This window comes from Odontomachus brunneus, unplaced genomic scaffold (assembly GCF_010583005.1).
Source record: "Odontomachus brunneus isolate Ranch 3 - 2012 unplaced genomic scaffold, Obru_v1 Obru_scaffold_016, whole genome shotgun sequence".
Classification (NCBI taxonomy): domain Eukaryota; kingdom Metazoa; phylum Arthropoda; class Insecta; order Hymenoptera; family Formicidae; genus Odontomachus; species Odontomachus brunneus.
The window spans coordinates 95,145-118,381 of record NW_022639466.1 but is presented as its reverse complement, the minus strand read 5'-3'; the positions used below and the strand labels follow the sequence as shown (position 1 = coordinate 118,381).

Here is a 23,237-nt window from a genome sequence, read left to right as displayed (position 1 = left end):
TAATACGTATGTGTGTTAAATATGGGTTCGATTAACCGTATAGTTTCCGATAAATTACCGCTATAGTTTACTCTTTTTCTCGATATCTTACATGGCGCTGACGTAAAAAATAACACGTAAACGTGCATTTGTCAACTGCAAATGACCTACGCTAAGGATTAATACGAAAATTTGGGCAAAATTAATTGAATACTTACAGAAGTACTTTAGTCTCAGCGAAATTGACCGTACATTATTAGAGTATGATTAATCAGCAAAAATAAGTTTGGTTTTTGCTTTTTCGTTCGCGACCATGCTTTGCGGATATGGCAACATTGTATAGCTTGGCGTCGCATAGCGCTAATAGAGATGCGACGTTGCCACGATCTATAGTTCCGCGACTACAACGCAAGTCAGCATACTGTTTTTTTTTTTCTATCATTTTATTTATTTTATCGATTTTTACTATTTTGAAAGAACCAATAGTGTTCAAAAATCTGTTTTTCACTTTCATTGAAAAGAATTCATCGGTTGTTGAACCTTTTATTTAAAATCTAATTTTGACTACCACAGTTGAGAAACACTACCTTAAGGCAATGTTGCATAATAGAATCCGTGTCTCTTTCTTTCTGCGAATACTTGTAACACCCAAACCTATTTTTTTGTTTTGCTCATATTGCATTTACAATTAGCGATGTTAATGCAATTAACTCCACTTTTTGTTTGTAATATTCGTTACTAATAATGCTATTGCATTTTAATAACCACAAATAATGCCGATAATTAATAGACATTTTGTAATGTCTTGCAATTTTTTCTGAATTGTTGATAAATGTCTCGAAATTCAACTGACAGTTCAGCATGCAGTTCAGTATGCAATCAAATTAATCTTACGTTTCAGCAACAACTCATATATTACTACGCATGTGCTCAACGCTTGACGCTCGACGCTCGTCGCTCCTATGTAAAGGCACCTTTACAGTGCACTGCAAAAACACTTCGACGAGTTTGACGTCACGAATTTGAATGTCACTTCCTACTGCGACTACTGCAGCTGGAGAGGTAAAGCAGTGGCAGTAAGGTGGTGCGTTCCCATTTGTCACCTTGCAGCACTTCGACAGTGCTCCAAGTTAAAACGGAACGCTACTAGCAGTTTACTTTTATGACGTCATATGGCTTCTGCACACAGAACGCGATAATGTTTGCCGCGTGGCGAAAGTTCGCGCGACAACCAATCAACATGCTGCTTTCCGTAATAACCTTCTAGTTCTTACGGAAAAACAATATATTGATTGGCTGTCGCGCGGACTTCCGCCGCGCGGCAAGCATTACCGCGTCCTGTGTGCAGGAGCCAATAGCGTCAATAGTCGCAGTAAATAAAGAAACGCACCCAAAGAAATCTTGGTTATCCCTTATAGAAATGTAATACTGATAAGTAATTATCACTGGCCAAATTATTACTTATCAGTATTACATTTCTATAAGGTATCTTTGTTCTGATTATTACCTATTTCTATCAACTTTGATTAACTTAACCGGTTGGTTATTCTAACAGAATTGTCTAATCACATTTCTCATTAGTCAAAATTGACAGATGCGACTGGTCAATTCTGTTGGAATAATCAGTCAGTTAAGTTAAGCAAAGTTAAGGCCATCACACACAAAATTACGTAAGAATTTAAATCGTAAACGTAAAGAAATCGACCAATCCCAATCGAGCACTCGGCTCTTCGTAATCCTTCCATTATTACGAAGAGCCGAATATTCGATTAGGATTGGTCGATTTCTTTACGCTTACGATTTAAGTTCTTACGGAATTTTGTGTATGATAGCCTTTAGTAGAAATGGGCATTAGCCAATTAAATGCCACTCTTACCCGTCGAGCAGGGTTTTGGAACGCAGCCCTGTATGTTGCATAGGCCTGGTTTACATCGTGCACTTGATATGCGTACTAAATAGTGACTTTCTATTAAATAATCTTAATATTGACAATGCATATCAATGATGACGCATTCAATCGATATAATACGTCTTCATAATGAGTATTATACCAGCTTAATATACCGTTGTTTATGTACATCATCGATATTAAGATTATTTAATAGAAAGTTACTATTTAGTACGCGTATCAAGTGCAGGATGTAAACCAAGCCACAGAGCCCTAGTTTATATCGTACACTTGATATGCGTACTAAATAGTAATTTTCTATTAGATAATCTTAATATCGACGATATATATAAACAACGATATATTAAGCTGGTATAATACTCATCAACAAAACATATTGTATTCATTGAATGCGTTGCCGTCGATATGCATTGTCGATATTAAGATTATTTAATAGAAAGTTACTATCTATTTAGTATGCGTATCAAGTGCACGATATAAGCCAAGCTAGAGAACGCGGTAGGTATTCTCCGTTACTACTCATATTCTATGCCTTCGTGAATCCATAGAGGTCTTTTCGCGTTGTGCACGGTTGGTGGTGCGTGTAGCGGTGCGAAGCTCGGCGGAATTGGCTTTCGTTTTCGATTTATCCGGTCTCCAAACGAAATAAAGTCGCGTTCAAGACTCGAATTGAAATCACAATTGACGACGTGATGCTCGCTCGTAACGCGTAAGAAACGGTTACGAACGGGCGAAACGAATGTTCATTATCGATACACCGTCGTACCGAGTACCGTTCGCGCGAGAACTCTACAACAGGCACTGGTCGCCGCACGAACGACACTTCCATCTACGTCGACCGATCTGACTGATTTTTGGGATCCGGTCACCGAAAACTTCCATCATTCCGTCAATAACCGTGTGCCGACCCGCAGGGTGGCGATCGTTCGATAAGGTGAGTATTTCCAGCTAATATCACAGACCAGTAATCGTCATTCTGATTCACACAACGTGCCTGTGACCGGGTTTGATGAGGACGATTGTGTTCACGTAGATATCTTCTTTTCTTGGAAGAATATCTCTTTGCACGTCGATGAATCGATACCGCAGCTAGTTGAAGTAATCGGTTGCGGCTCGCAGTTCAACGATTGACCCTTCAGTGGAAAAATGCGTTTTTTTATTTTTAGGCGCTTGGTTTAATTGGCATTTTATTCTGTTTTATCAAGATATATATATATTTTCTTTCGAAAATATATCAACAATAGACTATTACAAAACGACATATCTTTCACTAGTGAACATTTTTTTATTCTGAATTCTTTTATCGGTGAAAGTGTCTTGAAATGTAGCTTATGAGCTTTCTGATTGGCTTTCAATTATATTCAAAAGCACTTTCATTGATGAAAGAGAATTCAGAATAAGGATATAGTCTTCAAATGACGCCTTTATGGGTCTGTTTTCTATTGCCGAACTGGCTGCACTAGTTCTTGTTCATCTTTTTTCCACTAAATTTTATCTGTCTCTTTTTTAAGTTCTGAAAGTGTATACTAGTTCAGCAATAGAAAATAGACCCAGTATCACGTGCCTAATAAAGAGTTGTCGCGTTTTCTCTGCTGGCTACTGCGGTCATTTTCGATATATTTCTCATTTGAGAATGGTTCTCACAATCATGCCTTTTATTTTGAACGTGTTCTTCGCGTTCGATATGGAGTATCGTTTGTAAAGCGTAACGTTTCTTAATACGTTCGCTACCAGCGTCACATATGTGTAACGCACCGCTCTCTTACTTCAAATTTATTCAAGATTTTCAATTTTAACATGTTCGCTACCCGCATCGCATATATATGACAATAATATTTTTCTTCTTTCTTCTTAATATCTATATATAAATAAACCAAGTCTGTTTAACATAATTGCATAAAAACAAGTGAAATGTGGTCTGTAAATAGAATTCCCTAAATCATAGTAGCGAACATCATGAACTGTGTATTCATAAAAATTTATTTAATCGGTTGCGAGTATGAAATTCTGAGAATTCTGAGAAATGAAATTCCAGAGAATTGCTCAATTATATGTATCAACTAACTTATATAAGGTGAATGTCTTAATTGGTAACAGTTGCATTCATTTTTCTTAATAAATTAGTTAATACAGATCCATATTATCTCCTGAAAATATGTGTGGTCATATTTTAAATTTCATATATTGTCAGTTATAATAGTTATAAGTTAGTTATAAGTTTCGAATAAAATTTAAGAGTGATCCCAGAAAACATAATGTCTAAAATCGGAACATAAGACGTCTTAAAGATAATCTTTAAGACACCTTAAAGACATTTATACGTAAATCGTCAGAAAGACATCTTAAAGATGATCTCTAAGACGTTTTATGTCTCGATTTTAGATATTATGTTGTCTGGGATAGTGAATGCTAGAACATCAAAATTTTACAAGCATACTACTGATAGCGAATATTGAGACAGTTACTCACTGTTGAGAAAGATGTAACTTTTCTCATATGTAGATAAGATACAATTACTTATTGAGATAAATAAATAAATGGGAAAAAGACTTATTTTTTTTTAGATATAGATACAGATATAACAAGGAGACTTTTATTTAGCTAGAAATTTTCTATATCTTAGGTAAATGGTTAGAAAACTATTGTATTTGTTTGTAAAATGGTAGAAAACTTGTCAATTTAATTTGATAAGTAGTATCTGTACATAAACATTGATATTATTCCAAAAAATATTTTTCTAGTCCAGATAGAATTCTAATGTCAGAAGTAAAAGGAGGATAAGAAAGTTAAAAGGAAGAAAGTGTCGATTTTTGCTGCCAAGTGTATATATCTTGAATAGACCTTGAAAAATCATTGTTTGGATCCTCAAATAATAGGAAATAATAATCATTTACCTAAAAAGTGGTGGGAACATTGCTAGAATGGTTTAAGTATAGTAAAAAAAATGACATTGATCACATATGTAATTTTAATAATTGAAAACCATGATTCTAATCTGAATTTGAGTACATTCTGCATGTACAGATCATGGACTTTAGCACTATCCAGGGTGAACGATGAGTAGAGGTACAATCTCAGTCTGGTATCTCTTGGCAAAGATCAGGATTCCACAGTTTATCATTCCCGTGATATTTAGTGACCTTAAATCTGCTGTATATGTATATGGAGAATCATTAGTATCATCAAATTCTGATAAGAGTATTATATTTTCTTATTTTCATGGTGAAAGTGCTTGATAACTAAATAAGATATTTATTTTATGTCATAAATTGGAAATTTATGACATAAAATAAATTGTTACTTTACTAAATAGTTACTAGATCAGTTTCACTTTTGAGAAAATATTATAAATAAAATCTTCCCATAAATTAAAAAAATATAACGTTGTTAACATTTTAAATATTGTGTGTGAAATTGACATATCACTTTGCAGAGGATCACAAACTATTGTGAGAGGATCACAAACTATTAAGAGTTTTGGCTTTCTTGCAAATAATTTTAGTGTTTTTATAAATTAAATAAATAGTTTCGCTCATTAAAGCAGAAAAATAGATTTGAACAAACTGATGTGCCAGATTCACGCTGGATATCACTTTATCCTGCGCGAATTTCACCAATATATTTTATCAAATTTTGTAAAATCTATAATTTTACAAAATTTCTGAAAAGAATTCTTCTATATAAAAGCAAAAAATTAACAATAATAAAAAGTATCCACTATAAGTGCATTGAAAAATTCATCTAAAATAGTTCTCGAGTAGTACTAAACACACTGAAGCGTATTCCAAAGAGTTCTAACTAGCAATATTGTATTGTTTATAAAAAATTAAATTGTCCGAGCACTTTATCAGAATAAAGTGTCAGAATCTGGAAGTTCTAATCTATAAAATGATTAATATGGACATATAAAGCCAAGTTACAGTTATTACGTGTTTAATAAAAAATTAATAAATACACAATAGATGTTTTAACCATTGGATGTGGTCCTCTTCAATAAATGGTATAAAGTCAAGTATAGTCCATGCAATTCGTCAAAGCTAGTGTTGTTATGTTCAAGACGCAAATTCCTTACATCCTTACATTCTTTAGAGTGCCGATGTAAGGAATTTGCATCTTGAACATAACAAAATTTGGAAAAGTTCTGCTTTACCTAATATTTTTCTTATATAATTCTAGGCATATTCTGAAGTAAATTTTGAAGAATTCCAAACGTTAGCTATGTTAGCTGCATTAAAAAATAAATAAATAATCTTAATCAAGCGATACGCTTAGACAGAATGAGGTGATATACTGTCCGAAATCTGAAAGACTTTTAGGAAATCAAAACAACAACACACACAACACAACACAGTTATGATTTCCCACAAAGTAATATACACACTTCAGCTTCATATACACATACATACAAATACACCCCTAAATGTTGAAGCTTTCTAACAAAATCAATTTTGTATACTTAGCTTAACACGTACATTATTAATTTACTTATTTTTACGATGAGGTTATATATCACTAATTATCACATTCATCTTATTTTTCACGGAAAAATTGTTATATTCAAAAATTTTTTCTAAATATACTTCCATTTTATTCTATTTATATTCTTATATTCTATATTTAATTAAATTACTTTTTATATTTATATCGAAGTTTAATTTACATCAAAGTTTATATCAGTTTCCATAGTTTGCATTGTTTTTTATTTGGTTGCATAGAATTGCAAATATCTTTACAGAGGGAAAGTATATAAATGTCAATGCGTTAAAAAATGCACCCTATTATATCAAGAATAAGACAAAATTTTGCAAATGAAAATAAGAAAACAGTGCAACCTATGAAAACTGATTATGTCTGTATTCAGCATCCCCTTAAGTAAGGCTCATTTCTTTCTTCGTGCGCATTTATCCACTTAGCGCGACAAAGTACAAGAATCTAGTTTCCATAGCTTGCAGAAAATAGGTATCGATTTCGCCGAAATATGACGTGCGTGTATTTTGTATGATACAGTTTTTATATACATTTTATACGTGTTTTTTTTATTATATGTGTATTTTTCCAGTAAATATTGACAGTCACTAAGTTAGAGTACATTATATACAACATATGCAACCATACTAACCTTTGTAATGACGATAAGATGTGTTCCCTCGCTTTTCTTTTTTTCTTTCTTTTTTTTTTTATTGTCTCTCTTATTTTGCGCCACGTGTTTCAGCATCAATGTTTGCAGAACGGCCAATACTTTACAACTGATTTACTTATATCTCAAAGCGCATATCTCTTGCGCTATCTTGCTCAGACGGGTATTTCCTGTTCGAACCAGCAGAGCTATTGTTATATTACGTAACTTCTTTGTGCATTAGATTGAGGAAACTAGAAAATTTAATCTCAATTTCAGAAGTAGAAAAAGGAAGAAAGAGATTCATGCACAAAATGATATTATGTGCATTGTGCTTTGTCATTGTGCCGTTCGACGTCTTTTACTTTAGTCCTACCTTTTATGTTAGCAAGAAGAGATCCACTTCATATTTTGCAAATGTATATTTCTGTAACATTGAATCAGATATTATATTTACTTCCTCGTAAAAATTTCCGTACTATTTTCAGCTACTTCGGATACCTTATCAATGTGATATTTATATCAATCTTTGATATAGTATTTTTGATTGATAATGTCGCGACGATTATGTAGATTAGACACGTTATTCCCCAACCCCCACGGTGAGGTGGAGGGAAAAGCCATCTCCATCCTCCGTGCGCCATCCTCCAATGAACTCTGTATCTTGTCCCTCTACTTGAAAATGCAGTGCTATGAACCGTGTTTCTCGTGGTTGACAGATAAGACATCTTGTACGATGCAACCGTGGAACCACGCAAAGACTGGCTGATATTACTTATCTTCCTCGTATAAGTATTGGCCTAAATAGTTGTCTCAGGCTCAGTATCGTTCTGGATTCTCGCCAATCTGAACCTCATCGTTGTCTCGCGACTACCACGTTTATAGTGTATTAATTAAATTTCTTCAATAATTTATAAAACATTTGTACCTTACAATTGTGCATGAGACACACGAGCAACTAGAATTTTCAAGATAAAATCTTTGAGTGGTTGCATTGTTTGGTGTATGCGTTGTACAAATAAAAAAACGAGAATTATTCGCCAACGTCAGGTAAGAAAGAAATCTGTATTTTATTGAGTTGTAATCACCATTGACTTTTTATAAATTATTCTATAAATTATTAGTGGTAAATTGTTATTTTCTTTATTGTCTTTCTTATTTTACGACACGTGGGTAATTATTTGGACAATGCACAAGCGAGTATTAAATTCAGATATTATTTATTTGTGACGCTACACAATGACTGCAACAGAACAAATTTCATTCAGAGCATATTTATTCTGAATACATGCGGTGACAAACAAAATTGAACGTATAAAATAATTGATATTCCCTCTAGTTACACGCATTTTATTGAAGTAGATATTGGTTTCAAATTTATTCAAGTCAGATTTAGTTTGCTCTGATAAAAGTATGATAAGATAAGTAGTCTGATGGTAAAATTATTTTAGTACGTTGTATAATTTATCTAACACATATATATATATATATATATATATATATATATATATATATATACATATATATATATGTGTGTGTGTGTGTTTAAATACGTTGAAATCTGGAACAGAACCTGCCCCTTCTTTCTTAAAATATTGTGCAAATTATTGTACACTTTAAAGTTATACTTTCGATTATATATGTATACATATATATAATTTAGGTTTCATAAAACAGTTTGAACATTTTTTTTATACTGTTTGAAACGCAGCTGTTGCTCTCTAATAAAAGAATTTGTTTTTATTCATTTCCAGAAATTAAGTTATCTCATTGGGCTATTAGCTACGTTCTTTAAACTGCATCGAGGAAAAGATGTTCAAACCGCTTTAAAACCCAGTATAAATTTCTTTCAAATATGTATTGTACTAACACCTAGCTAGAAAAAACTCGTCGAAGTATTATTTCGACTAATGTCGAAAGTTGTTGATTTAAAGTTTGTGTGGATGTTTTGGTATTTTTGAACAATAAAAGTTGCTTTGCTTGAACAGAAAATAATAGAAGTTTTGATTTATTTTTCTATATTTTGTGTATATATATTTGATACTCTATTTCATATTCTATTCATTTTTTTCTCATTTAAAAATCGTATCGGCGTTGTTTCGATGTCGTCTTGATATTTGACCTCCGTAAACATATTACAAATCTATCATCCGATTTTACACAACGTTTTGTTGTTCGTCAATACCAAAGTTTCAACACACAGTTTCAATTCCGAATTGATAACTCTCGACGTCGAAATAATGTCGTTTCGACGAATGATTTGACTATTCGTTATATATTCAGAGACCAATGCAATGTTATAGTCTTGATAAATTTAATGCAATAGTGTTTGCTCAAATTAAACATTTTTTCTCTTTTGACAGGGTTCTATCTGCGCTAGGCTGGTAGGCCAGTCTGCTGGTGGGTGCTCGAATAACTGCGGCAACTGGAAGTTGGCCCTGAACGCAGAGCCCCCGTGGCTTTGCTAGCACCCCCACAGTGATCTTGTCTTAACCCGCTTCCCCACGACTCACCCAATTCGCATTGACAGCTGCCTCGTATGTTATGTTTTCCTTTTTTATGCTAAATTTATTCTAGTTATTAATACGCAGATAATTAATGGGATGCCATACTTAAAAATTTTACTGACGAAGTATTGATTCTTAGCTTATGGCAAAGTTTACGGCGTATTGGTTACACAGAATTACAAATGCTTGCACATAATGAACCATACTTTTATTAAGTAAAAACATTTATAATTTTGTGCAAGTAATATGATGTAAGCTTTGTAGAGAGCAGTCAGTATTTTGTTGGTAAAATTTTCAACTTTGCATTTCTTGAGGAAAATTTTATTGAAAATCTATAATTCACGTTATATATATATGAGTTTTCAGTAAAACTTCCTTCAAAAAAAATATTTTAGAATGCAACCTAAGTGCATGACATTCTTTTAATGATAGACTTTCGAGTCACTTTGAAGTTCTTTTTTTTCTTTATCATATCTTGAAAGTTGAAGAATTTAAGTTGTTTCAGATATCTCCGTGACCCGGAATTTACTAGAGATTTTAAGTTATTTTTATATACTTATTATGTACGACTCTCCTCACAATTTATGTGAGAACGTAGAACGGATTGAAGCGAATATAAAAGTCTCATACCGTTTTGCGATATTCGTAATAATAGCCGAGATATTAATTAAAGAAGATTGATGTAAATGTCAAATTGAATAAAAAATCCCTTTATTATCTTGCAAATAATCACGTAGATTTTTAGTTATTAATAAAAGAAAATTATTGTGCATGATAATACACAAATCTTCTTTAATTAATATTCAAAATCTATGTGATTATTTGCAAAATGATAAAAAAACTTTTTTATTCAGTTTGATCTAATAAGTATATAACAGCCATTACAGCTCATTTATCATATATCGCGTGTGATCTTTCACTAATCTTCTTTAATTAATATCTAGAGATTTATTGCGAATATTGTAAGATGGTATGGGACTCTTATATTCACCTCAATTCATTCTACGTTCTCACAAAAATTGCGGAGAAAAGTCTGGGACATCCTATATATGAAGTCAAGTACACACATAGATATACGGAAGAATTTTTGATATATTGGTTATCATGATATTTACTTCTTAATATATATATATATATATATATATATATATATATATATATATATATCGTTTATATTGATTTTGATATTCCTTGGGATTTCAGTTTGCTGCCTAGCACCTACAGAGTATCAATTAATTTATCGAAATTAATCAATATGAAGGATATAAATTTAAACAAACGCATCCATGTGTTGGACCACGAATCCAACGTAATGACCGTCATAAAAGATATTGCAATGAGCGGTTTACAAGAAGAAGCTTTTTACGTGCTGGATATAGGAGATATTGTACGAAAACATCAAATTTGGAAAGAAAAATTGCCACGAGTTGAGCCCTATTACGGTAAGCGAATAACGTTAGAAATTTGTATTATGCGAGATGTAGAAAAATTTTACTTATATAAGCTTTCCTTCTTATTCCAGCTGTGAAATGTAATGACAATTTAATCGTAATCGAAGTATTAGCAGCTCTTGGTATCGGTTTTGATTGTGCTTCCAAGGTAAATACAAATAAACATTTTTTCTCTTTCTCTTCTTTTAATCTTTTATTTATTATTTATCGATAAATATACTTCTTTCTAACAAGTTTTACTTCAACAACATATGCTAACTAATAAGCTTTATTTTATTAAAAGATTATTGTGTATAATATCTTTCTACTCTACAGGGCGAAATAAATAAAGTTTTAAGTGTTGGGGTGGATTCTTCGAGAATTATTTTTGCTAATCCGGCCAAACCAGCTTCACATATTCGTCATGCTGCTGCAATGAGGGTGGAAACCATGACAATAGACAATGAAAGCGAACTGCACAAAATCAAGAAACTCTTTCCAATGGCAAAGGTAGTATATTGCTGCGTATATTTTCCTGTACTTCATTTATTATAATTACACCATTTACAGCAGTAACCCTTCTTTATTTTAGATCGTTTTGCGAATTCGTTGTGATGCGGAGGTAGCTCAATGTCCGCTTGGCATGAAATTTGGTTGCGATCCCATAAACGAGGCTCCTAATCTTTTACGTCTTGCACGTGCGCTGGGTCTCAATGTAATAGGTATCAGCTTCCATGTTGGATCAGGATGTCAAGATCCACCGGTCTATCATCGTGCTATCCGCCATTCCAAAATATTATTTGATATAGCTACCGATCTCGGCTTTAAACCTTACCTACTAGATATTGGCGGGGGTTATCCAGGTAACAAAGACACAAGCATTGACAAAATGGCAGACACTATCAACAAAGCGCTTGATGAATATTTCAATAGTAAGTTACACTAGGCTGTTTTATTACAGTCACGATTAAGACATATTTTGCACTTGAAATCGCAACTTATAAGTGAAATATTTTTAGCTGATGCTGTTCACGTGATCGCTGAACCGGGCCGTTTCTACGTAGCATCTGCATTCACACTAGCAACAAGCATCCACAGTAAACGTTCTGTACGCGGAGATGAGAGTTCTTCTGGCGCTATTACGCACAATATGTATTACATCAATGATGGTGTTTACGGATCGTTTAATTGTCTATTGTATGATCACCAACATGTAACTCCTCTTCCTCTTAAAGTAAGTTGCTTTATTGAAGAAAGTGCAAAAGTATCGACAGAATATTTTTTTTTACTTTAACTACAAATGCCACGTATGAAACGTGTTTCGTTAGGATGGCTGTGGAAAGTTGATTCCATCGAGCATCTGGGGTCCAACGTGTGATGGATTGGACAAAGTCGTCGAGAATATCTTATTGTATGACATGGAACTTGGCGATTGGATCCTTTTCGAAAACATGGGTGCCTACACATTGCCTGTTGCTTCACCATTCAACGGATTCCCGGTGCCTAAAGTGCACGTTGTTGCCGATGAAAGCATTTGGTACGAAAATTTTCATATTATTCAATATGTCTTATGCATTTCATCGTTAGGTCTTTGTTCCTTTTTCTTCCTAATAAAGAGCCGAATGATTTCATCTGGACATTTCTTGCAGGCTTTTACTGAAGGATGTTTTGCCATTAACTGAAGATCATTTTGTCATTGGCAATACCCCAGCTAACTTGCGACTTGGTTTGGATATTGCAGGGAACGATATCGATCCATGGATGGACGCTGATCGACAAATAAACTTAGCACCGGCTGAAATATTAGCAGACGCTCCTAATACAAAGTCATCTTTTATGTTCGAATATGTTGAGGTGGATCCTTTGAATTAACCTTGTCTCACATCAATGATTGGTTTCTCACAAATAATTTGGGAGATATTTGCATTTTCCAAAGTTGACGCGCATTTTTGCAACTTTCACTATATCAATCCTTATTTATCTTTTTCTCGTTTTTTTCAATTTGATAATTAAATGATAAGTATGCAAAGGCTCAAATAGTGAAATTTTATAGAGAATATCTGAATTAAGGTGTCGCAACACAGATAGAACTCGTTAAATTGAATACAAAGATTTACCATTCTTGTAAATAGCAATTATTGATATTAATTACAGAAATTTAGACAAATAAACATTATGCGGTAGGACGAGCTCTGTAGGTAATCTGAAAAGACATACTTGGGTTTGTTGACTGTCTCCTGAGCAGTGATGGGTATCTGATTACTGCGAAATGAAAAATAACTTTGTGAGCAGCAAAACGCTTGCTCTATTGGACCGTCTATTTTGCCATTGCTAGAAGGTCAGGAAACATATTTAAGACATGTTTTTTTCAAACTGCCTTACAGAATTTGTTCCACAGTATCATACACATTAATTGATATCTCAACATTCTTTAATATCTAAAAATTATCGTAGTTTGCAAAATGATAGGCTTTTCTGTTCAGTTCGATGAGTTTTTTCTGAATATAAGTGTTGCACATAAGTCTAAATATCTTGTATCTTGTTCCTTCTACGAATTTTCTTTTTCTTATTTCTCTCGAAAATATTGTCTAGACGAAGAGCATATCTAGATATGTTGATTTTTAATCTTGACGTACATTTTTTATGTAAACTGTTTCATATGAATAATGTTTGAAAATTTTTTCACTTATTTCTATTGAAAATAACTTTAGAGTAATAATTGTGTAAAATGCAAATTTTAAGTAGATTATTAAGAGTGGTCCCTTTCCGACATTACTAACGAAGAAATTACTTCTTGCATTATTAATATTCGTGATTGTCGATATTTCTGCCATTGCATGATACACAGAGATATCACGATAGATATTTAATCGCATATTTCTCTGTGCATACATTATGTGTTATAGGGCGTACTATAGCTTCCACATTTATAGATGTAGAAATCGAGATTTCAGAGAGAGGAACTATTTGCTAATTTTTCTTAGAAAATTTTTTACAATTTGCACATTTAATGTAGAACAAGAACTATAATCCATTTTAGTATAAATTATACACATATAAAATATATAAACGTAATCTAATTGGAAAATTTTGTTACTCTCTCTTTCTCTCTCGGTATCTTACAGAAGAAACATATTGGCCATAAGTAGTAACAATTTATAAACCTGCTTTTATTTAGTCTCATATTCCAAACAAATACAAGATAAGGAAATAATTTCTTAAGTTTTGGGCATTACTCGAGGCAAGTTAATCTTCTTCTATGATTAATATTTTACGATATAAACAAAAAACAAAAGACTTCGTTAAAATATTAAGATGACACGTACAACATATGTACTATATATTATAAGGAACAAATGTATTTCCTGAAATTCTTTTTGCTATATCAAGCAAACATAGAAACTCTGTAGAATTGCTAGGAACTTTACGGCATTGAGGCAGCTGTCACAAGATTCAAAGGCAATTGATAATTTCTTATTATTATTCTGATTGTATTATATGTCTACTATATTATTATTCTTATTACTATTACATTATATATTATTAATATTATCATTTAATTATGATTAATCGGTTAATAAATGTAATGAAATATATAAGATCAATATGGATATTTTTGGATATTACACTTACACCATCATTTTAACAATCTATTCTGGCACTTTAACAATCATTCTGGCGAGTCTTTGTTAAAGTCACGTTTAGTACATGTATAAGAGACACAGAAGATATTTTTTAGTCATAGAACCCTCATATATATTTTTTAACTTTTTTGTCGTGATACTAAGTTGCAAATATTATTTGATATATATGTCTCCGTATAATATAACAATTTTTAACGCGACTAACGCTTAGGATTGCTGATTTAATTTTGGTAGGGACTAAGTCCCAGAAATTTCTTTGAATCTGCACATGTAAGAATTCCAGCAGCTAACTTTGAAAGAATTATAGCAGGTACACAGGTTTACTTGCGAGGTAGATAAAGCGGGTAAATCGTGGATAACGGATTTGCAGCGGCGTGGTTAGAGTAAAAGTATGGTAGAGTAATGGTAGAGTATGACCTTTTCATAATCCTTACCGAAGTCAGTTTATCGTGCCGCGTGTAACAAAACGTGATTTCCATTTCACGATATAAACCCACGTGCGGTGGAATAAAGCCTGAGGGGAAATGTGAATGTATAATATCATCAACATTGTGAAAAACCCATCATTAGCCCGTTATTCAACTGGTAATAACATGGTATATATACTATAATTTTACGTGTAACAATATGACGATACTTATATGTCGAGTGTAAGAGAGAAAGAATGCCTATTTCTACTTTTACATGAAATTAAATAATTGTACGTGGTTTCGCGTACAATGAATCGCAACACAGCAGCTCAAATGATGAATTATCTCGGAAAAAAATGCTAGTGTTTATACAATTTCGCACTCAAAAATTTTTATATTCGTATCAACATCTCAAAATCTTTTAAAGTTTCACTCCATAAATTTACCTTTTTGTTTTTATTCTATGAATTAATTTCTATAATAAAAATATTCATTAATGTAGTTAACATAATGTACACGTTTTCTTCTGTAATCAAGAATTGAAAAGATATCGCGCGACACTGATTAAAAGAAGGAGAGAGAAGATTAATTTTGATAAAAAATATCTAATCAAAGGGATGAAATCTGATTATTAAGCTTTTAATCGCTCGCGAACGAATAAGACTAAATGATCGATGGATGTGTAAATAACTCCAAAAATTTGCAATGATAACATGAAAAAGAAGAAGTCTCAAATGTAATGTAATTAACACATTGACGAGTAGTCAGCACATACACACGACGTTATAGATAAACATTTATTAAATCGAGGGTTATACAATTTTCAACCTTACATATAATACTTGAAATTGAAAAGCGTATAAGTAATTCTAATTGTAATAATAGGATTATAGTAACGTTAATTATCGATTTTAATCTTATTATTTTAATTTTAAATAATTACGATTTTAATCTTATTATTTCTTATCTTATTATTTTTTCTTATTTTTTTCTTATCTTATTACTTATCTTATTTCGGGACATAAAGCCGAAAATCCTGTAACTTCTGATCTAAGTTCAGGCATACATGACGTCGTGTGTAGTACGTGTCTTGCTTACGCGACACAGCTGAGTAAACGAACACATTCGACCCAAACGTCGTTATCGTAATTTCTAGCGCGGTGTCGGAGACATGGAAATTATATGAGACACAGTGGATGCTGTATACGCAAAATGAAAAAAGGAGGAAATAATAAGAAAGGCAGTGAGGAGACGGATATTAATGCAAATGTTCGACTCGACATTTGATTCAAGATGCGACTTCGTGCAACTAGGAACAATCAGGTGATGTCTCGTGACGTCGATTAAAGAGATTGTAAGACAAGATGAGTTCACTTTCACTACGTCAGATAGCACAAAACGTCTCAGAATCATTTTGAATGTGTTCACAATGTTCTGAGAAATGCTCTAGAACATTCGGAGTACATCCAAGATAATATCAAGACGCGCGTCCGCGTGTTTCGTGCTATGTAGAGATACATATAAATTTAAATATGATCTGACTACTCATATAATTTAAAAAAAAACATGACTATCCGAGAATTGAGATATATAAAAATAAAGTTGACAATTTTTTATACGTGTTCCTTGAAGCGTGCTATTTTTAATTTTAATTTTTAATTTTTTGTAAATATTTTAAAATTAGGGTTTTAATATGAGAGAAACTATGAGAGATATTAGAAATTAATATATCGACATTATACATAAATTTCAGAATTATTAATTGTTTTGTTTGAAAAATATGGCGGTAGAAAGTTCGTAATTTATGGTAATACTCGAAATAGATATACATATACACACTGTAAACATTTTTATATTAAATTTAATATATTTCATATGCCTCAGTTCATCCATCCTAATTTTTGTGTTAATTTAATGCAAGATAAAAATGTAAATAAATAATAAATATGTTGAAAATTAACACGAAAATATAACTTGCATACTACTCCGTTATTTTAAGACTTGAAAATGATGAATATCAATACAGAATAACCAAAATAACGCAACAATAATATATTAAATTAATATATAGGTAAGTTAAAAATTGGACATTAAAAATTGGACAAGAATTTTTATACGGGTTGATTTCAACACTGATATAAAATTGTTTACCGTGGACGTATTTAAACATTTATACATTTATATACTATTATCTATACATTTCTATCAGGTCAACTGATGTACAAATGAAGTATTGGTAAGAAAAATAAAATAATATTTTTACTTGTGATATCCATCTCAACTGCATCTAAAATTAATATTTATTACTTGGATAATAAAATTAATGAATAGAAACGTAATTTTGTTCGACAAATAGTAAGCTTATGAGTAGTCCTCTTAATGCGTCATGGTAAAAATACAATACTGAGCCTTACAACCTCCTTAATATGTCACGCGGTGAAAAACTGAAGTGTGATAATTGAGGGGAAATCTCGTTTCAGATAACACAGAATTACTTATTCGAAAAATGACAAACGAATGGATCACTCCTTTTTTTTTAACTCTCGTTATCGGGTCTCGTGCAGAGCATCGTAAGGTTAAAGAAATTGTGAATTGCGCATTGTTTATGTACGTATACATTATTTACGCTACGTCGCGAAATCGCAGCCGGAGATTTCAACCGGCCAAGGTTTTGGACGGTGCACACGCGGCGCAAGCGAGCAGGCAGGCAGGCAGGCAGGCAGGCGAGCAGACAGTCATGGTCCCCGTTATGTATTGTGAAAGGTAGAGACTGCAGCTTTATTAGTAATGCGCTGCCTAACCGGATGGTTACACAACAATTACTAATCTCCCTATATATAAAATTATTGTTTACACGCGGGGCCGTCACAATATTTTCGTCCGAGTCGGGCAGACTGTATGTCGAAAAACAAATTAACGAAAACGAGTGTATAGCTCAAAAACTCACCAAACGACAAACAACGAATACACTTTCGCACGAAAGTTAATTTATTCGTCAGCGATGAAATAAATCTTTATCGCCTACGCGCATTCGTGAACGAAATTCATTCGGACGAATATGTTTATGCTTTTGTTAAACTATGTATTTTTTATGATTTTTCGCCGTTCTCGATGACGGAAAGTTTCCATGTTTGTGGATTAGGTACTTATTGCTTCGTTTAATTGGCATATTTTTTACAGATTATAATACGAGCCTGTAAAAACGACTCTGGCACGATTCGAGAGAATTACGTTCCTCGCGGCTGCTTCCCCGGCTGTGCACAGTGAAATCTTTTTACGAAATTCCGTGACTCGCGCGGTTCGATCGATATTGCGAGATCGCATTAGAAATTTGGTTCTGCGGGGACTCGTAGGAACGACTTCCGGGTTTTGTTATCGAAATTCGCTGGCGGCTGACGGTTCGATAGCAGTAAGAAATCAATGGTATAACGTTTCGCAATCATAAATCATAAAGGCTGTTATATATCGTGATAACGACGATAAGAATGTAATCGCAAAACTCGCAACATCTGAAAAACTAAACGTCTTCGTTGAATATATTCAATCGATTGTCTCCCCTCAAAAATGCGCGTGACTGGAAAAAGGAGAGATTTGCACGTTATTATACGTTATTATACTCGAGATATAAAATAATAACGAGATTAATCGGTTACGTAAAAGCAACCGGAAAGAGGATGAAGAAGAAGAAGAGGAAGCCCGCGGATTTCTTTTTACTTCATATCCAGCATCGCGAGCGAGCTGTGTACTTTCACTTTCGTAATTAACGTGGATGGCTGTAGCGCGCGGATGGTTTGTACGCGTTCCTAAGAGCCGAATGTCCGACGAAAGACGAAAGAGAAGGGGGGAATTGGAGGTAACGCGGATTTCCCCATATATGCAGATTACACTCGACAGATTCACAATCGGGCGACTCTCGCGGTGTGCGATTACTGCTATTTTCACCAATGTCGCGATAATTACGGCCACTATGCCGCCCCAGGATACGTGAGCCTGGCGCGAGTTACGTTTCCACTAGGCGCAACTCCTGGTAACGCCGGCCTCGGACTTCCTCGCCGTCCCCTTCGGCTTGGATAACATATAATAACGGCTATGATACAAGGCGGTGCATAGTCGATTTCACTTTTAGCCGGACTCACGCCAAGGAGCCGCTGGCTGCATCTCCTTCTCTTCGCTCCGCTCCGTCTACATTCCCACTTTCCGCGAGGTGCTTTGTCTTTCTCTCGATCGTGACGGCGCGCTTCGCCTCGTCCTCGTCCTCGCGCGATCGGCTCGAGTAGTTAGTGGGTTTCCTCACCGCGCCGCGAATATAAGAATTCATCGGTGATATTCCGCCGGTCATGGAATCAACGCTGAAATCATAATCGTATTCTGCACATGAACTGGATTAAGGGGTTTCTCACTTTTAGATGCCTGACAAAATATTCAGGAATTTTTTTTGGATAAACTACGCAACGCATCGACTTCTAACTTGGCATATTTGTTATATATATATATATATATATCGTAAAATGTTAATTTTAACATTTTTTACACGTCTCAGAAAGTCCAATTTTAATTTCGTGTATAAATAACTCATTCATAATGTGTTATTTATCAATGAATTATAAATGTTAATTAATTGACACTCATTATTTTAAAATTGTAGTGCGTTCGTATTGTAAACCTTGAGTTTTTATTATCAATAAAGAGGGTTTATGATTGAGCCGAAACGTCTGATTATTTATATTAATTACTCATGTTCAATAAATATTACACGATTTCCTAACACAAGGAAGGTTTTACCCATATGGTACATAGCACTATTAGTCCTGTGCTTGAACTCGAATTGCCCCTTTTTCCTATTTTTTGATTGATATCTTCGTTTGTGAGTTCTTATTTCTTTCTCTAAACTCATTATTTTCTTACATTTATGCTTGTTATTTTGACTTTAAGCTCAATTGTGAAAATAACATAAGGAATAGTAAAAAATATACGGAAGAATAGTTAAAATAACTCGTAAAGGAATGTCAACAGCACATTTTTGTTCCTATAATATGTATACAAAGATGAACGCGTTATAACTTATTTTTCATATTATATTACCATTTGATGTTAATTACTTTAACATAACTTATTCATGATAGAAACATTTTCTCTTAATAAATTTGGTTATTCTATATGTTATATAAAGTTTACAATAATTTGTAGACTCGCTTTTTAATTCTTATTAATATAATATATTAAAGTAACTTTTAAAAAAATGTTATTCTTTTATAATTGTATTAAAAAATTCAAAATAATATGCCATTTCTAAGTAACATATAAAAAATGTTAAGTTATGAAGTTGACATTAATACAATACACTAAATATCACAAAAATAAGAACATATCGATAATATGTTAATTTTACATTAAAAAATATCAAAAAATAAGTAACATGAAAATTTTAACATTTGTATGCAAAATTTCTAACTTTGCAAGTACAAGGTAATATAAAAAATAAATAGTTGTTCAGAAATGCCGCATCTAACATTTTCAACACGTCTTTCTCGAAATCATGTTTTCAAACCTAATATGCAAGATTTCTCGAAGACTATTGAATCAAAATTTCATAATAAAAAAGATTACTCTGATATCAATTAGTATGTTAAGAGTCTTTAAAAGCCTATATATATAAATATACAATAGTATAAAAATTTGCTATATTTAGTAAATCTGAAATATGATTTATTAATATTATATTGATTTTATTGATTATATAATACCTGAAAAATATTTTTAAAGTCAAAAACTTTTCGCGCTTTTATTCGGACTCTCTTCAATAGTAAATAAAAATACACAAGTAAACATAAGAATCAGATAATCAACAATTTTGTACTATTGTCATACAAACGAGATAACAAATTAGCAAATCGATGAACATTCATTTTGTTAATCACTGAAGAGTGTTCAGATGGAACCGAAATGTATAGATTTATGATCAATAAAATATAGATTTCTTGACTTTCAAAATATTTTTTCAAGTTTATCTTAATTTTATGGCATAACATTTATTTCTACAACATTCATATATAGATATTTAAAGGCTTTTGACATACTGTTAATTGATCTCAAACTTACCACATATCTTCAGTACAAGTGTAGAAGCTACATATCTCGAATTTTGCGGAAAATTGAAAATTGACGAAACAGTGTCAGTGCAAAATGTAAGTTATCTTTCTCACAGAAAAAAGCAACTTTTTCTCACAGAAAAATTCTTCACAAAAAATTCCTCGCAGAAAAAAGCAACTTTTCACATAATACAAAGATATTAAAATTTTAGTTTTATTTATTAAAATAATTTATTTTTATATATTTAATTTATTGAAATTAAATTTAAAATTTCAGAGAATTCGAAGTATATGCTTATATTAAAAATATGTAGAATGGTTGAAATCAGTTATTTGAACAGTCTTTGAGAAATTTTGTAAAACAAATTTAAAGACATGATTTTGAGAAAAAAATTTCCGGAGTATGATTATATGTTTAATGTTCCTTTATGCTTATATAATAAATATGCCAAATTACAAATTGTAGCCTGTTTTTGAGCGTCTACAAAAAATGTTAAGTTATGAAATTGAATTAATACACACTAAACATCACAAAAATAATAACATATCTGAATATGTTAATTTTACATTGAAAAATAGCAAAAAATGAACACATGAAAATTTTAACAGGTAAAAGGCCCCTTGAGAATCAATTACAAAATATATATAGAGTGTTTTTCTTTCTCAAGAGCACGATCGTTATTTTATCCTTTTCTTATAAGACTACATAAAATATTATTTTGAAAAATGACGATCTCTTCCAACGAGCTGTCTTGAGTTTCTTGCATCCGTTATGAAATATTGTGTACATAGTACGCGATGTATAATAATGTATCCGCGACGTATCAAAGTTCACGTCAGGACGTAAACTCACGGCGCACTGCGAGAGAGCGCGGGCGCGGAACAATTCGAGCACAACGTCGAGTTACACGTACGCGTACATATACCACGCGAGTAACGCGATATATAGGTTCACGAAGTTAAAGCAGAAATTAGGAGCGAACCGTGTCCCCTTTCTCTTGCCAAGCCAAGCGTGATATAAAATACTTTCCCTCTCGCGCGCGCTTGAGACGGAATAGGAGCGGAGAGTCGAGCGCTCGCGCGAGAGAGGCTAGGCAGACAAATGGACAGACAGAGAAAAAACGAGAAAGGCAGGGGAATAGAGAAAAGGACGAAGAACATAGAGGTAGACCCGCGCCTCGTGCGAGAACGGAAAACCGGAAAACGATCGGCGCTAAAAGCCTGCGTCGTTTCCTTACCACTCCTTCGCGCTTTTTTTCCTTCTTTCTTCTATCCGTTGTCTTTCCCTTTCTAGTTGGTACTCGACACCCTCGTCATTGTACATACTCGACTCATACATAGAGTGGTCCTCGACATCAAGTGGCGAGACATTGTCGAGAAAACGTGAATCAATTGACTTTATTATTTGCTATCGAATGCCGCTGACTGAAAATCAAATCCACATTGCAAATAAAGTCTTGTATATAATAAATAGTTAACAAATCTTTTAAATAAATAGTTAAATAGTTAAAAAGGTAAATAGTTAAAAAGTCTTGTAAATAGTTAACAAATGCATTCAGTTGAGCGTTTCAGTGCAATATTTTGTAATTAGTATCAGATATGGCAATATTTATCAATAGTCTAGGAATGATTACAAAATAATAAGTAAAACAAATTTAAATATAATTGTACTAATTTTTTTTTGCTAAATAAAGTATCAAATAATTTCGTAATAATTATTAAATAGTTTGACTGTTACCAAAGTATTTGTATTTCGTATATTTATCACATAATGTGATAAATATTAATATGGTCTTATTTTACAAATTATTTGATGATACGCACCACATCAATTGCTAATAATCATCACCCGTAATAGATATTAAGTTTTGCCAAGGTTATTTGTTAATATTTAATAAATTATTTGATTATATTCACTTACACACTACATATACATATCTACATATCTACATATACGTATCTATTTATATGTATGTTTATATATATTTCAAGTACTTTAAAAGTATTTTAAATTTGAATTGGAGTGATTGAAAAATTTCAAAACTCTCAGCAAATGACGTCAAATGACGTATTACTATTCATATATATGTATATATATATATATATATATATATATATATATATATATATATATATATATATATATATATATA

The 23,237-nt window shown here is 32.5% G+C and overlaps 1 protein-coding gene and 2 long non-coding RNA genes across 5 annotated transcripts in view; 1 reads left to right on the top strand and 2 right to left on the bottom strand.

Annotated features, from left to right (window-relative positions):
• Positions 1-2,432: 2,432 nt before the first annotated feature.
• LOC116841493 (ornithine decarboxylase 1-like) lies at positions 2,433-14,303 on the top strand. Of its 3 annotated transcripts, none has more exons than XM_032809496.1 (9): positions 2,433-2,822; positions 9,368-9,541; positions 10,715-10,953; positions 11,034-11,110; positions 11,278-11,451; positions 11,534-11,873; positions 11,961-12,175; positions 12,270-12,478; positions 12,591-12,813. In XM_032809496.1, the coding sequence occupies exons 3-9, from the start codon at positions 10,767-10,769 to the stop codon at positions 12,811-12,813; spliced, it is 1,425 nt and encodes a 474-aa protein (XP_032665387.1). In that variant the 5' UTR covers positions 2,433-2,822; positions 9,368-9,541; positions 10,715-10,766. The 3 variants fall into 3 exon arrangements, with proteins under 3 accessions (XP_032665387.1, XP_032665388.1, XP_032665390.1); XM_032809497.1 differs by lacking the exon at positions 2,433-2,822 and adding an exon at positions 7,897-8,054; XM_032809499.1 differs by lacking the exons at positions 2,433-2,822; positions 9,368-9,541 and having other exon boundaries at positions 10,767-10,953; positions 12,591-14,303.
• LOC116841496 lies at positions 4,261-7,681 on the bottom strand. Its single transcript, XR_004377563.1, has 4 exons — positions 7,506-7,681; positions 7,381-7,431; positions 7,008-7,258; positions 4,261-5,038 (listed from the first exon to the last, which is right to left on the bottom strand). It is a non-coding gene; the product is annotated as an uncharacterized LOC116841496 (long non-coding RNA).
• Positions 14,304-14,474: 171 nt separating the features above from the next.
• LOC116841497 overlaps positions 14,475-23,237 on the bottom strand; it is an 11,985-nt gene continuing 3,222 nt past the window's right edge. The window contains exons 3-4 of the long non-coding RNA XR_004377564.1: positions 22,323-22,509; positions 14,475-19,344 (exon numbers count right to left, since the gene is read on the bottom strand). This is a non-coding gene — a long non-coding RNA (uncharacterized LOC116841497). The remainder of the gene's footprint in view (positions 19,345-22,322; positions 22,510-23,237) is intronic.